Below are 13,254 nucleotides of genomic sequence, written 5' to 3' on the forward strand. Positions count from 1 at the left end.
TCGTCTCCATGGGAGAATAGCAGCCTGCATTGCTGCGAAAGGTGGATATACACTGTACTAGTGCCGACATTGTGCATGCCATGTTGCCTGTGTCTATGTGCCTGTGGTTCTGTCAGTGTGATCATGTGATGTATCTGACCCCAGGAATGTGTCAATAAAGTTTCCCCTTCCTGGGACAATGAATTCATGGTGTTCTTATTTCAATTTCCAGGAGTGTAGAATATTATGTAAATTTTCCTTGATATAATAGAATACTGTAACTGACACAATAAAATACCCCACGTAAGTTGCTAACTTTTGATACTTATCATTTAAAATTTTTAGTATGTTGCATGAGTAAAGTAAAAATAGCTTCCTCAGTACTGAAAAACATTTGACATTCAAACCCTGATTCTCTAAGTATAACAATACTACATTAGTGTGTGACAACCATTAAGTATACAACTTTCTCAAAAATTACAGAATGTGGAGTCGCCTTTCTTAGACAGGCCTAACAATGTGATATTTTAATCTGTCTGGTAAAATACCAAAAATTAATATGTATTACACGTGTAACTAAGAGCATTACATATTACAAGACCGTAACACACAATCTGTAAATAACAGCAGCATTCATAAATAGAATTACTTACACTACCCAACATTCACCATTAAGAGTGGCACTGAAAGGACTGAGGTATCCAGCCACAAAAGTCTTTGACCTCTTGCCCAGTAATGTGAAGAATTTAATAGATAATAAAATTAACTTCACACACACTTATGAGCCATGAAACATGCAAATAACTAAATTAGCATTTTAGTTTCTTGTCAGAGATATCAACTACTCCAAGCACTTTTACGTTTCATGGCAGTGACGAGTTTCCTTTTTCGTAGGGATTGTGTGAGATATTTTCATTTCACTAAATTTCCTCTGTATTGCTTCTTCAGTCTACCTTTTTGCTTGATCTTATTGACATGAGTAGCTCTGATTGTTGTTTGATAAATCAGTAGTCAAAGAATAGCACACTTTTACATTTTGTGAAGTGCATATTTTCGTATTTCACTAAGTTATAAGGAAGCTTTTAACATTGTCTATTTTCATAGATGTGAGGTAGATGCTGTTAGACATTACTGATATCTTAAATTACTACATCCAACCTGGTAACGGGCAACATTGAGGTGAATGTTACACTGGACCACTGTTTCTGCTTCTGACTCTACCTAGTAGAATTTATATGCTCAGGAAACTATCTCTAGAGAGGTTGACAATTATTAAAATACCAGAATCATTTTTACGGGAATGAAGTTCAAATTTACTTAACTCAAAATACTGAGTTTCCTTGAAATCACTTCAGTTAAATGTCAGGATGGGTCCTTTAACAGTCCACAACTGCTTTGTCCTCATATGGATCAAATATTTAGTCTCTGATAATCCTCGCAAAATATCATTATCTTTCCCCTTTTTCCAAACTCTTCAGGGACTCCAGTTTCCAGACATGTTATCAACATTCAAGAACAAGGGGTATGAATACCCTAAAACAATACAATGGAACCTCACTTAATGAGCACCTCCCATTATGTGCAATTCGCATAATGAGCAAAACAAATTGTAAAAAATGACCTGCTTAACGAGCAATGTTTCACATAATGAGTGATAACGATTTAGAATTTAGTGTGATTTGGTGGAGGAGGCATTCTACAATATAAATGCCTTTCATTGTCAGCAACAGCATATGAACAATGTCTTTAGTATGTACTGCAGTCGGGGTTTAGTGCTCTTTCTGCTACCATCTTAGTGCAGCTGTGATCACACATTTTTCTAAACTTACGTTCCTACAGTGTTTTTTGTGAGCAAATCAACCTCCGTAGATATGTCTCCAAAGATAAAAAAAAAAGCAAGAAGACAACCATAACAGAAAGAAAATGCTCTTAGAAAGCACTGAACATAAAACCACTGAAAAACATGAAAGTGTTGTGAGCGTTGCTAATTTAGCATGCACATACAATCGGTCTATTCTAACTATTTGCATTATTATCGAGAACAAGAAGATTAATGAGACAGATACTTCAAAGGGAATGATGAGCAGCTAAACAACAGTTTTGTATTCTGGACAAAATTGAAAGGTTGCTCCTTATATGGATAAATGAAAAGCAGTTGCAAGGCAACACTATTAACGAGAACATCATTCCTGAGAACGCAAGAATGATTATCGCCGACCTCGTTAAGAAGAAGCGAGGATCATCAGCAGCTAAAGAATTTTTAAAGGCAAGCCATGGGTAGTTCAAGAATTTTAAGAGAAGAACCAACACCCACAGCGTTGCGAAGCACAGTGAAGCAGCCAGCTCCGACATAATGGCAGCAGGAACTTTGTCAGCAACTTCAACATATTCGTAGGGTCTGAAGGTTATCTGCCGCAAAATCGTTTTTAATTGTGAGACAGGTCTATTCTGGAAAAAGTCGCCAAAGCGTACCTTTATAAGAGAGGATGAGAATGTGTTCCCCGGTCACATGCCAATGAAAGACCGTGTCACTTTGCTATTCTGTGGCAATTTGAAAATTAAACCACTGCTTGTTTACCATTCACAAATTCCATGAGCCTCCAAGAAATGCAAAGTCCAGAAGAGCATGTTAAATGTGATGTGGAGTTCGAACAACATGGTTTGGGTGACACGTGACCTTTTTTGTGATTGGATCAATGAAGTGTTTGGCTCTTCAGTGAAAAAATATTTGCTTGAGATTAATCTGCAACTCCATGTCTTGTTTGTTATGGACAATGTTCCTGCCCATTCTCCAGGCCTGCAAGACCACCTCTTCGAAGAATTCCAATTCATCAAGATCCAGTTTCTGCCTCACAACACCACACTCTTACTTGGGCCTATGAACCAGCTGATTGTTTCTAACTTTAAAAAGCTCTACATTAAAACACTTTCTGAGCATTGCTTTGAGTTCATGGAAGCTACCAATCTCACTCACAGAGAGTTTTAGAAATGTCATTTCAACATTGTTTCCTGTGCCAAGATTATTGAAAAGGATTGAGAAGGGGTTACCAAGAGAACTATCACTTCTGCATGAAAGCAGCTTTGGCTGGAGCATGTTGTTGAATGTGACTCTAAGGCATTTGAGTCACAACCTGTGGAGCCTTTAGTCAACGAGATTGTGTCTTTGGCCAAGAGCATGAGACTAGATGTGGATAACAATATTGATGAGTGTGTGGAAGATCACAGCCAAGAAATAACCACTGAAGAGCTTTTGGAGTTGCAATGTGTTTTACAGCAGGAAGTTGCATTTGAAAAGTTCTTCGGAGGAGGAGGAGGAGGAGGAGGAGGAGGAGGAGGAGGAGGAGGCAGTAACAGCGAAGCAGCAATCTTCTGGCGCAATAAGAGAAATGCTGAAAGCATGGGAATTGGTTGTATTGTACATTGTAAATCATCACCCCAATAAAGCAGTGGCGTCACGTGCACTACAAATTTATTTGACGATAATGCTGTGTCAATCTTTGGCAAGAGTTAAAATTTCAGCAGAAAAGAATGACTATAGATAGCTTCCCAGTAAGAAAGAATTAAGTTACATATCATAAAGTACATAATACTGTATGTACAATTTTCTTTGAATAAATCGTATGAATAATATAAAACTTTTAGTGCTTTTTCTGCGTGGAATGCATTCACGAGTGTTTCACACTCCAGGTAAGATTCTGGAACGAATTAGGCTCGCTATGTGACGTTCCACTGTACTTCATTCATATATAAATTACACTTCCAATGTTATTCTCCTAATGAGTAACAATCAAGCTTTGCCTTTTGATTTACTGGAGGCATGTCATCCTTCAGCCACATAAAACTTCCAATATGCACTCACACAGATTTATCAAACATCTTAGAAAACTACTATTGAAGGGGGGGGGGGGGTGTTTCCCCAAAAAAGAGCTACAAATGACCAATGTCATCTCACTGACACTGATAAACTCAAGGACATGATCGGCCGAGCGCATGTCATCTGCTAAAAGGGAAGATATATCATATAATAGATCAAACATGATGTATGGTGTAATTCCACAATAGAAAGGAAAAGATAAAACAGAGTGTGAATAATTACATCTTAATGAAACTACAACCAAACAAAATTAGAAGGAAAGCCATATTAGTGGCAGAAGGACAAGAGATGGAGATAACTCCTGAACAGATTACAGAAACTGTGAAGAGGGAACCAGAAAAGGTGAATGATGACAGAAGTGGGGATCATTTCAGGACATATAACTGTTAACCTAGCAAAGATCTCACAAAGGTGTTAACTCTGCACCACAGAATTGAACTAAGTTGAAATACTTGTATCTAAAGTCCTTCAGTGCAGAGATAACTATTCCAGTAATAGTTGAGTAACATACTTATTACAGAGAAGACTATTATGGAATTTGATTGACATTTTTCACCATTACACTCCATGACTGCTGCTGTTTGAACTATCTTTTATGTAGGGAATGACAACTTCTGTATTGATTATTAATTTGTCTGCATACTGAACTTTCAAGCATAGACACACAATCACTATTATGAAACTGCATTGTTTCATTGGAAGAATGCTGATATACAGAATGAGCAATTCCACATGTCTTGGCATTGTTTCTATGAGTCTTGAGTATTGATTTTTGACATCTTCATCATGATGCCATATTTTTTGGATCAGTTTCTCGACGAGTTGCAACCTTGTTGTAATGTTGATCTTCCTCAACTTCCAATTAACAATTTGCCCATGGATTCTCTATATTGTTCATGTCTGGACTATTTCCAGGCTATGGCAAAGTTTCTACATTGTTTTCAGCTAACAACTGTGAAACTGACTGAGTCTTATGGCAAGGTGTTCCATCATGCATGAACACAAAGTTACCGTCGGAAAACCATTCCTTCGCCCGAGATAAAAAGCCTCTTCTTCCAGAACTTTCCTATACTGAGTTTGATTCATACTGCCTTCCACAATGTAATGGTGGCCAGTACCCTTTGCTGGCATTACAGTCCATACCATAACATATCCTTTGCTGGCATTACAGTCCATACCATAACAGAGTTTTGCGCTTTGCAAAACTCTGAAAACTCTTCTTCAACCATTCTGGGTATTATCTTCACATATGGAGAATATAGACTCATCTGAAAAGCAGATGGGAAAGAAAAAAAATTTTTAAGCACAAAAAAATCCACGTTGTCAGATTTTATATGCTCATCTGAACAGAAGGAAAAAAAGGACAATTTCTCAATATGTTTTTTTAATATTTTGTTGAAAACAAATACTCATCTTTCAAAAGAAATTTTCACATACAGATTCTCAGTTGGTTTAAATAAACTTTATTTACCTTGCTCCAAACTGATTTCTATCTTCATGAGTCCATCTAAGTCTCTTTGTATTCATTTCAGGGGTAAGTTTTGCTTTTTTGCATGGACGATGAGCTGGAAGACCATCACTAATAAGATTTCTGAGGACTGTGGAGCAACCAACATCAACTCCGAAGTTCTCCAGAGCCTCCTTCAAATCTTGACTGGTAACTCTGCTGCTGTTTTTTTTTTTTTGCCATCTGGACAAGATTGCACTGAATTCTAGGTGACAGTTCCCTCTTGCGTCCGCAGTTCCCTCGACATGCAGGACTGAAATTAAGGCCATCTTTTGCTGCCTGACAAATCCAGCTTACAGATTTTTGTGAAATTTATAACCTGGTTGCTATTTTCCACTGTGAACACCGTTTCTTCTATTAACAATTTTATAGTAACAACTTTTCTTGGTGACAGATCACTTTTCCGACCCACACCAACAAATATCTGACACACGAAAGAATTATTGATAACAAAAATATTGTCTCAGCTGAATTAAACTGTCTCCAAAACAACTGCAGCCATGCTATCTCTGATTCAACAGTAAGTTAATTGCTTAGGGGGTCCTGTCAACATTGTTGTTGGCACAGTATTGCCAATAGCAAAGGTAAATGTCATATATATGTAATAGAGTGAAAATGCCGATATCACGTGGCTGAATAATTCCAGAGGAGAGAAACTAGGAAATATCAAATTCTGTTTTGAGTCTAATAATTTTCACACCTCTGTAGGTCACCAACTACTGCACGGCAAGAGGAGATACGTTTAGTGACATTCATGCAGGTTCTTAATTTCGAATATAAGAAAAAAAGTGTACCTGTTCTAAGTTAAATCCTCGTCATTTACATGGCTCTAGCAAAGTAAAAGTTATAATCAAATCACACACAATTACTTTGAGAACAAAGTCACTATAGAAGGCTTACGGAAGGGTGAAGTGATGTTAACATGTGGATGGGTACAACTTTAGTGATTATCATGAGCTATTTAGGGTACACAGAGTATGATTCCAAAATTTATTAGCTTCTGCATTATTATTTAACAATCAAAATATAAAAATACATGTCGAAAAATTATGTTTGGTTGCTTGTAGAAAGGCAACCTAAACGAATAATATTCTGGACCACAATATTTTTAATATGATAAAAGCAAACAGCACTGTACCTAACACAAATACTCAGGTACAATGTATCTTAGAAGTTCTCACTAGAGAACAGGTACTATATTACTACAGAATCTGCATATTTCAGGCAAAATTGAATTCCTTCTTGAAAACAGCTTAACAAATCTACTTCGTTGTAAAGCATAAATGGGTTTCCTCTACCCATTTTCAAATATATTCTTTGCAGGCTATAAATTAACTACTCTGTATCACATACTTTGGTGTTAATAAGTTTACAAACCAGTCACAGTTACATTCAGCCTTATTTTCAGAAATCACAAAAAGAACAACAAACCACAAAAAAAAAAACTGTTATTAATTCGATGCCAAAAATACCTTATGATACTCAGAACCATACTCAAGAATGTATTTAACAGAATCTGAAAACTGACAATTCATTACCTTCTGGAAAGCTTATACATAAATTTTTAAAAGAATTCATTCACATAATACACATACTCAAACAACAAAATCTGCACTTATTCTTATATTACACAGAAATTGCACTAATGTTCAAATAATTTTAATTTTATATGATATTCAACATCTCTTCTTTTACTTCATTTACCAATCCTCCATTATCTCAGCAATGACATTCTAGAGCTGTGAGGTATAGTGAATGACCAGGTTAATAGCACTTAGCAAGATTTTGGTGTTCTTACAGTGAGTGAGTGAGTGTGTGTGTGTGTGTGTGTGTGTGTGTGTGACTATTTCTTTTTGTACAAACATCACGGATGTTCTATGTATTTTAACAGGTGCAACAACTTAGTGCCGTAACATGTTGTATTTACGATTTCTATTCTGCATAAATGCCATTAGTGTCATGTGTACTCTTTGTCCAGTTTTTTTTTTTTTTTTCTGGAGTGAAACAATATGTAAAGCTTTGAAGGGCCTCATAGGTCTATTACAAAATTTTACAGTAGAAGAGTTCATGATAATAGCACTCCAGTAAATATATTGGATTTCTCAAACAAATTAACAGCACATAGCAATAGCAAGTAATTTTACCAGCACAGTCTGTGTCAAAAGTTGTTGATTACACCTGTCTGCTACCCACTGTCTGCAGAAGTCACTGAGTTGATAACACAGTCAGTGAGTGTAAATGAAACCAGGTAGATGGCAAAAACACCAATCAGATGGGTAGCTACAGAGGCACAATAGGCACAAGTCGTCACTAAATGTGAAGGCAGTCCTATCAATATCAGAGCTCCTCCCAAAATGCCGTAAGTGCTTGAGCTATTAACTGTTTTGGTCAGCAGTATTTCACTCAGCAGCAGAAGCAGTAATGGTAAAAACACAAGCTGAAACCAAGGAATATTTAATTACTACAATAAAGTTCTCAAAAACTATCTACAGTAAGCACCAATTCAATTACAATAAACTCCTGCTACTCCATAATAGAATTGCCTTATATATGTAAATATAGCTACATAAGTTGACTGAGACAAGACAAAGTTTCCATCAGTTCACTTGAATGTTATAACATTGTACCCATCCATAGGCTGTGTAACACAACAACGACACAGTAGCACAAATTTGTACTGAGACAATATTAAAGTAATTTTAATATGAAGCATAACCATGTTCTTTATTGTGCTGGTAATCGGTAACAACATTCTGAGCAATAGCCATGGTCACACATTAAGATCTGGGTCAACAGTATTAAGCCTAACTTCCCAAAATCACAATCATCTTATAGCTTATGTAGAAAATGATACTTCTGGGTAAGTTCAATATAATCTTGTGAATCCACAGTTTTGAATAGGCCTACACTGACTGACTACCTATGCACCTCTGGTTGATTTGTGGTAATAGGCCTAGTTCATTTGCTACACGTACCAGTCGTCAAAATCTTTATGATGAAAAATAAAAGAACTATTTCCAAACAACACATTCATTTCCCACTGGTGAGGCTACATGCCAAATATTTTCTGGTGTCCGCTGTGCCAATTCATGCGAGATTCATTTCTAGCTACAGTAGCTCTAATTACACCACAGCTACCCACATACCAATACCCACTTACGGTGAGAGCTAGGGTTAACTGTTTACTTGTCACTGTACTACTAGTGTCATCATTACATCAGCAGTTCCTTCCAACCTCATATATCACATTTTATGAACGGTCATTCTTTCTCATCGTATTTTATACTATTCAGTACAATTCCCTACAAAGAACTGTATGATAAAATTTACGTGAAAATAAGACCACTTTGCTCTTACCTCACTAAATAAGTACCCTAGTCCAAAGGCAAATAATGTTCTTGTGATTACTGCCGTACAAACAAAATGCAGATTCCACACAAAAAACCGTGACCTGTGGGTTCGCTGCTCCACTACTTTAACTCCTGTTGTCGCCTCATTAGAAGTTTCATCTATTGGACTGTCTAATCTGCTGTACGGTATGTTGCAATTTTGCACTCTTCTTAGTATTTCGTCTGCATATTTACTTCCAGCACTCTCATAGTGTTCTTCAGTTTTCTGCTGGATTTTTACAGGCCTAACAAGCCCATTTATCGCATCCTTTTGAATGCTACTCTTCCACGTCGTTGCTTCTTCACCTGTTGTTGAATACTCCGCTTTTGCTGTAAATAAAAGCGTTTTTGAATCATACATTAAATATGAACGGCTAATCATAGACTGGGTTCAAAACAAAGCGCTAAATCTTAACGAAGTATCGTTTTTATTACCATCTGACCCGCTCTCATATCTTCCTGTTATTCTCTGCAACCTGTTCTCCGAATTTTCTAAAATTCTTCGCCTTCTAGCTTCTCTACGAGCCGCTCTCTCATCAGCTGCCATCACTGAAACAAGCGTACCACCACAACCAATTACATAACATACTCTGCCTTTGTTTTTGTTACCACCTTATTTTTTTCGTTTTTGGAGCAAGAGGTTTCCAACTAACCTATACTAGTGTTTGAAACTGGAAAGTAGTTGTGTTATTAAGTCGCTATATGCAATATAGCTTTTTATTATGAAAGTTATATTTACGTATATTGGCCGTTCATTTCTACTAGAAGGTACAAATGCTACCCAAACAGCAGAAATTTCGGAAAGGGTCGTACGCTGTTTCCTATTTTGCATTGCCTGAATACGCAATTGATTTATGTCAACTTATCACTTCAAGAACAGATAACATTCTACGTTTTAAGACCCCACTTTTCAGAGAGAAAAAAAAGCGAAAGTGACTAGTGCACCTAAAGCAGCTATCCCCTCCCCAACAGTTTCATTCATACCAAGTACGCGTTTGACGTCAGAGATTTGCTGTGCAAAAATCAGCTGGTACACTGTAACAGCAGTCTATGGAAAGCTCCGTGCGCTGCAGTGTTTTGCAGCTGCAGTGAAGTTAATGTAAATGACGGATTGTAGTAAGGGTAGAATTATCGTGAAGTAGGTCATGACCGCGACATATGGAGGGTACGGGGACGTCTTCACTTCCTCAGGTGTGCTGTCAGTTGACTCGGGGACATGCTTGAGGTGAAAGCAAGCGTGCCCGCCTGTTCTGTGGAAGCGTATTACTTGTCACATTTGTGTAGCAATGGCACTAGCAACAGAGCAAGGAACGTCAGTGGAATTTATTTTGAAGTCACTCTTAGCGGGAGGTAAGCCACGCTTTTTAGTCAATTATTGATGGAAGAAAGTATGTACTTGACCAAAACAGCAAATAGTTGTTGGTATTAAAACAGCTTTCTAAAGGGCTGTATTAGCCTTCTGATACTTTCTTTTCTTCCATTTTTTCTCTCTTGCAGTAGCCTGTTGACTGTTTACATTGTGGAAGCTTAACACTGTCATCATTGTTATAACAACAAAGACAAAACTAAAAGTTACATATGAAAACCAGGTCTTATCTAGTTTCTGTTATTATCTGGCTGATCCATCTGAATACAATTCCTACCTTAAACCTGCAGTTTGAGAAATTTTCACTATGTGAGTAGTTAAATTGGAAAGTAAGATTAAACACAACTCAGTATTTCATATATATATATATATATATATATATATATATATATATATATATATATATATATATATATATATATATACTTTGTAAACTGGAAGTGACCTTAAATCCATGAGGATTTAGTCTGCAGACACTCAGCTAAATGGCAGCTACCTCCATTTTTAGGGAATAATGGTTGTGCACAATAGGAAAATTTTTTAAAAAAACCTAAAAATTCTCAGTCATTTTTTGAGCCATCACTAAACATCATTGTGGACAATGAAAGAGTCAGTATTAGATTTTTTGTAGTCTTAACAGATTGTAGAATTTGTTAACAGTTTTGGTGTTACACATAATTTCAGCTGTTCATAGGGCTATTGCATCTGGAGCTTCTTGTGTTTACTCATGATATAGCTGTAGCTGTTTCTTGTATTTACAGTGTATCATCATGCCAGCATGTGTGACGTGCACTGCAGTGAGACGCACTTGTTTGAGTGATTATTGCAGTGGACTGACAGACATGAATTCAAGGTTTACATCTCTATCTTGTTTCTTCCAGAAAACTGAGACTGCTATAATCACTCTTTCTATAAATCTACATTATGAGTGCATATATAAACTTCATGATAATTTACGGTTCTATAGAGTGGGTGTGATTCCATACTTTTTTATTTATTATCATTGACTGAAAGCAGCATTCAGTTCTAGTCACCTGGAAGACACCTTTGCAGAAAAGAGCAACTACATTAGTAACTGTGATTCCTGACATATGTTCAAGATTAAGACGGAACTTGTTAAGATCGTAATGAAACAGTTTTTATTGCATTCTTACATTTCATGAAAGCAAAACATTGTTGTCATTTTCACTGTTACTCTGTTACTTTAAATAAAATGTCTTCAGTTATCATATATTTTATGTATCTGTAGTTTGAGAATCTGCCCGATATTATCAAGTATCTTTTATCCAGTATCAGTCACCCTCCTGCCTTTTCCATGAGTCGAAGATTTGATGTTTTGCATTTATTAACAGCTTTTCTTATAAATGTTGTTCGATTGAAAAGATTGGGTTCCCCAGCATTCCTAAACTTCCAAGGAGACCACTTTATTTCAAAGTAGATATTGCATCAGTACATGGATTGTTGTGGAAGCCTGAGTGGTTAAATAAAGCTCCTAATACAGATAATTTTCAATGAGGCACTGATACCTTAACCATAACAACACTTCTGCCAGAAGAAGAGATAAGATGCTATGTCAAACATACCCTGGATATAGAGATAATACTGAAGATTTCACATTATTCGTAAAGTTCTTACACACAAAAATGCACCTTCAATGAAATAACCTAAGTATCTTTTAAACTGAGGCCATATCAGTAAAAACTGAGGCAGAAAGATGGCACTGATTATTTTTATTAGTGTTATAATGCTTTTTTCTGGTAAAATTATTGTGGGAAAAGTAAATGTAACGGGATCCAGTAGAAGTCAGTTAAAAGTTATTGTTAAAGTCAAAAACGGAATATTTTTTAGATGTTAATTATTACTTCAAAAGTCAACAGAAGTAGACATGTATTTGCACACATCATATATATCATGAGAGTGGATACTCAAGGATATACAATAAGTAAGCATACAATTGTCAGCAATTAATTTACATATGTGCCTAGTTGTGTGTAGTGACCCTTTTCACGCTGATGGCTGGATACACATCATACCATGGAGTAAATGAGACACCAGAAGTATTTCGGAGCTATGATGGTACATAAACTCAACTGCTGTATACAGCTCACAGACATTGACTGTAGTTGGGTTCAAGGCTGAACATCCAGATTGATGGGTCCCATTTATGTTCAGCAGGACTCATGTCAAGTGACTTTGAGGCACAAAAACATCTCTGTGGAGTGTTCCGGATACCATCCTGACAGTTTGAAAGTGAGTGAAAAGTGCATTGTCTAACTGAAAGTAGCTTCCTGCATGTCACTTAGGTGAAAGTGATATATTAACAACTTACGAGCTGTAGAGAAACACTGGTATGACTGTCATGGGCCCTGATCTAGATTTTAGTTGGACAGTATGCTTCTCTATCTTTTGGAAGCGAGATGATGAAAGGCACACAAGACCCAATTTTATTACATGTAAACGCACCACACATGAGAATCCCATGACTTACCTCAATTTTCAGTAAGTTGGGTTCATTGCATGGATTACGAGGAATATCAGATTGTAGACATCAGCTTTGACCAGAGACATTATGTCAATGACTGATGTGACATCACCTTTCCTTGTGTATCTTCACGGCTTGATTGTTAGTTGGTGAAACCAACAAATGTAAAAGCAAAAAACATGGTTGTGATGACAGATTGAGCTATAGTTTAGCCCGTTTGAAAAAAAATCACCACTGATATGACATTATAGTCACCATGTTGTTTGTAAAGTTCGTTGCATGTTTTCTACTTCATTGGTTATAGTATCTTTCCTGCTTCACTGGTTATAGCCGACAGAATTGAATATTATTATTAGCCCATTGTCTTACACAGTTTTCAAAATGTCTCTAATGTGCTCATTGATACATATCAACATATACCACGACTCAGCAGTCTATGTGATTTCCATTCATGATTAAAGGGACCATGTTTTACACTCGGTTTGCTATGTTGGCCATTTTAATGCAAAAACACCTTGAATATTTAGTGTCTACTTTGATAGCATGAACATTTCTGCTGCAACTGAGGAGAATACCATTGATAAAAGCATGTCATTTCAAAGAAAACTAGCTACATCAGTGTGAGCTGTTCATCACTTTCATGAAGATTATTACTTA

The 13,254-nt window shown here is 36.5% G+C and overlaps 2 protein-coding genes across 3 annotated transcripts in view; one reads left to right on the forward strand and one right to left on the reverse strand.

Annotated features, from left to right (window-relative positions):
• Positions 1 to 6,336: 6,336 nt before the first annotated feature.
• Positions 6,337 to 9,733, reverse strand: LOC126236696 (uncharacterized). 2 transcript variants are annotated; one of them, XM_049946200.1, is made up of 4 exons: positions 9,489 to 9,733; positions 9,185 to 9,298; positions 8,718 to 9,079; positions 6,337 to 7,797 (listed from the first exon to the last, which is right to left on the reverse strand). In XM_049946200.1, exons 2-4 carry the CDS (start codon positions 9,294 to 9,296, stop codon positions 7,546 to 7,548), a joined length of 726 nt encoding a protein of 241 aa, XP_049802157.1. In that variant the 5' UTR covers positions 9,297 to 9,298; positions 9,489 to 9,733; the 3' UTR covers positions 6,337 to 7,545. The 2 variants fall into 2 exon arrangements, with proteins under 2 accessions (XP_049802157.1, XP_049802158.1); XM_049946201.1 differs by having other exon boundaries at positions 9,403 to 9,521.
• The window catches only part of LOC126236695 (graves disease carrier protein-like), a 179,255-nt gene continuing 175,628 nt past the window's right edge, over positions 9,628 to 13,254 (forward strand). Inside the window, exon 1 of the mRNA XM_049946198.1 lies at positions 9,628 to 10,099. Within this exon, the coding sequence (XP_049802155.1) occupies positions 10,036 to 10,099 (64 nt within the window). The 5' untranslated portion in view covers positions 9,628 to 10,035. The remainder of the gene's footprint in view (positions 10,100 to 13,254) is intronic.

This window comes from Schistocerca nitens, chromosome 2, assembly GCF_023898315.1.
Source record: "Schistocerca nitens isolate TAMUIC-IGC-003100 chromosome 2, iqSchNite1.1, whole genome shotgun sequence".
Lineage (NCBI taxonomy): Eukaryota > Metazoa > Arthropoda > Insecta > Orthoptera > Acrididae > Schistocerca > Schistocerca nitens.

Excerpts from the sequence above, each read along its gene's own strand:
- LOC126236696 (XM_049946200.1), bottom strand. The coding sequence starts at position 9,296 with ATGGCAGCTGATGAGAGAGCGGCTCGTAGAGAAGCTAGAAGGCGAAGA. Across the intron at positions 9,080-9,184 it reads ATATGAGAGCGGGTCAGATG|CAAAAGCGGAGTATTCAACA; the intron begins GTAATAAAAACG and ends TTTTATTTACAG. Across the intron at positions 7,798-8,717 it reads TAGGGTACTTATTTAGTGAG|CTTGTGTTTTTACCATTACT; the intron begins GTAAGAGCAAAG and ends CCTTGGTTTCAG.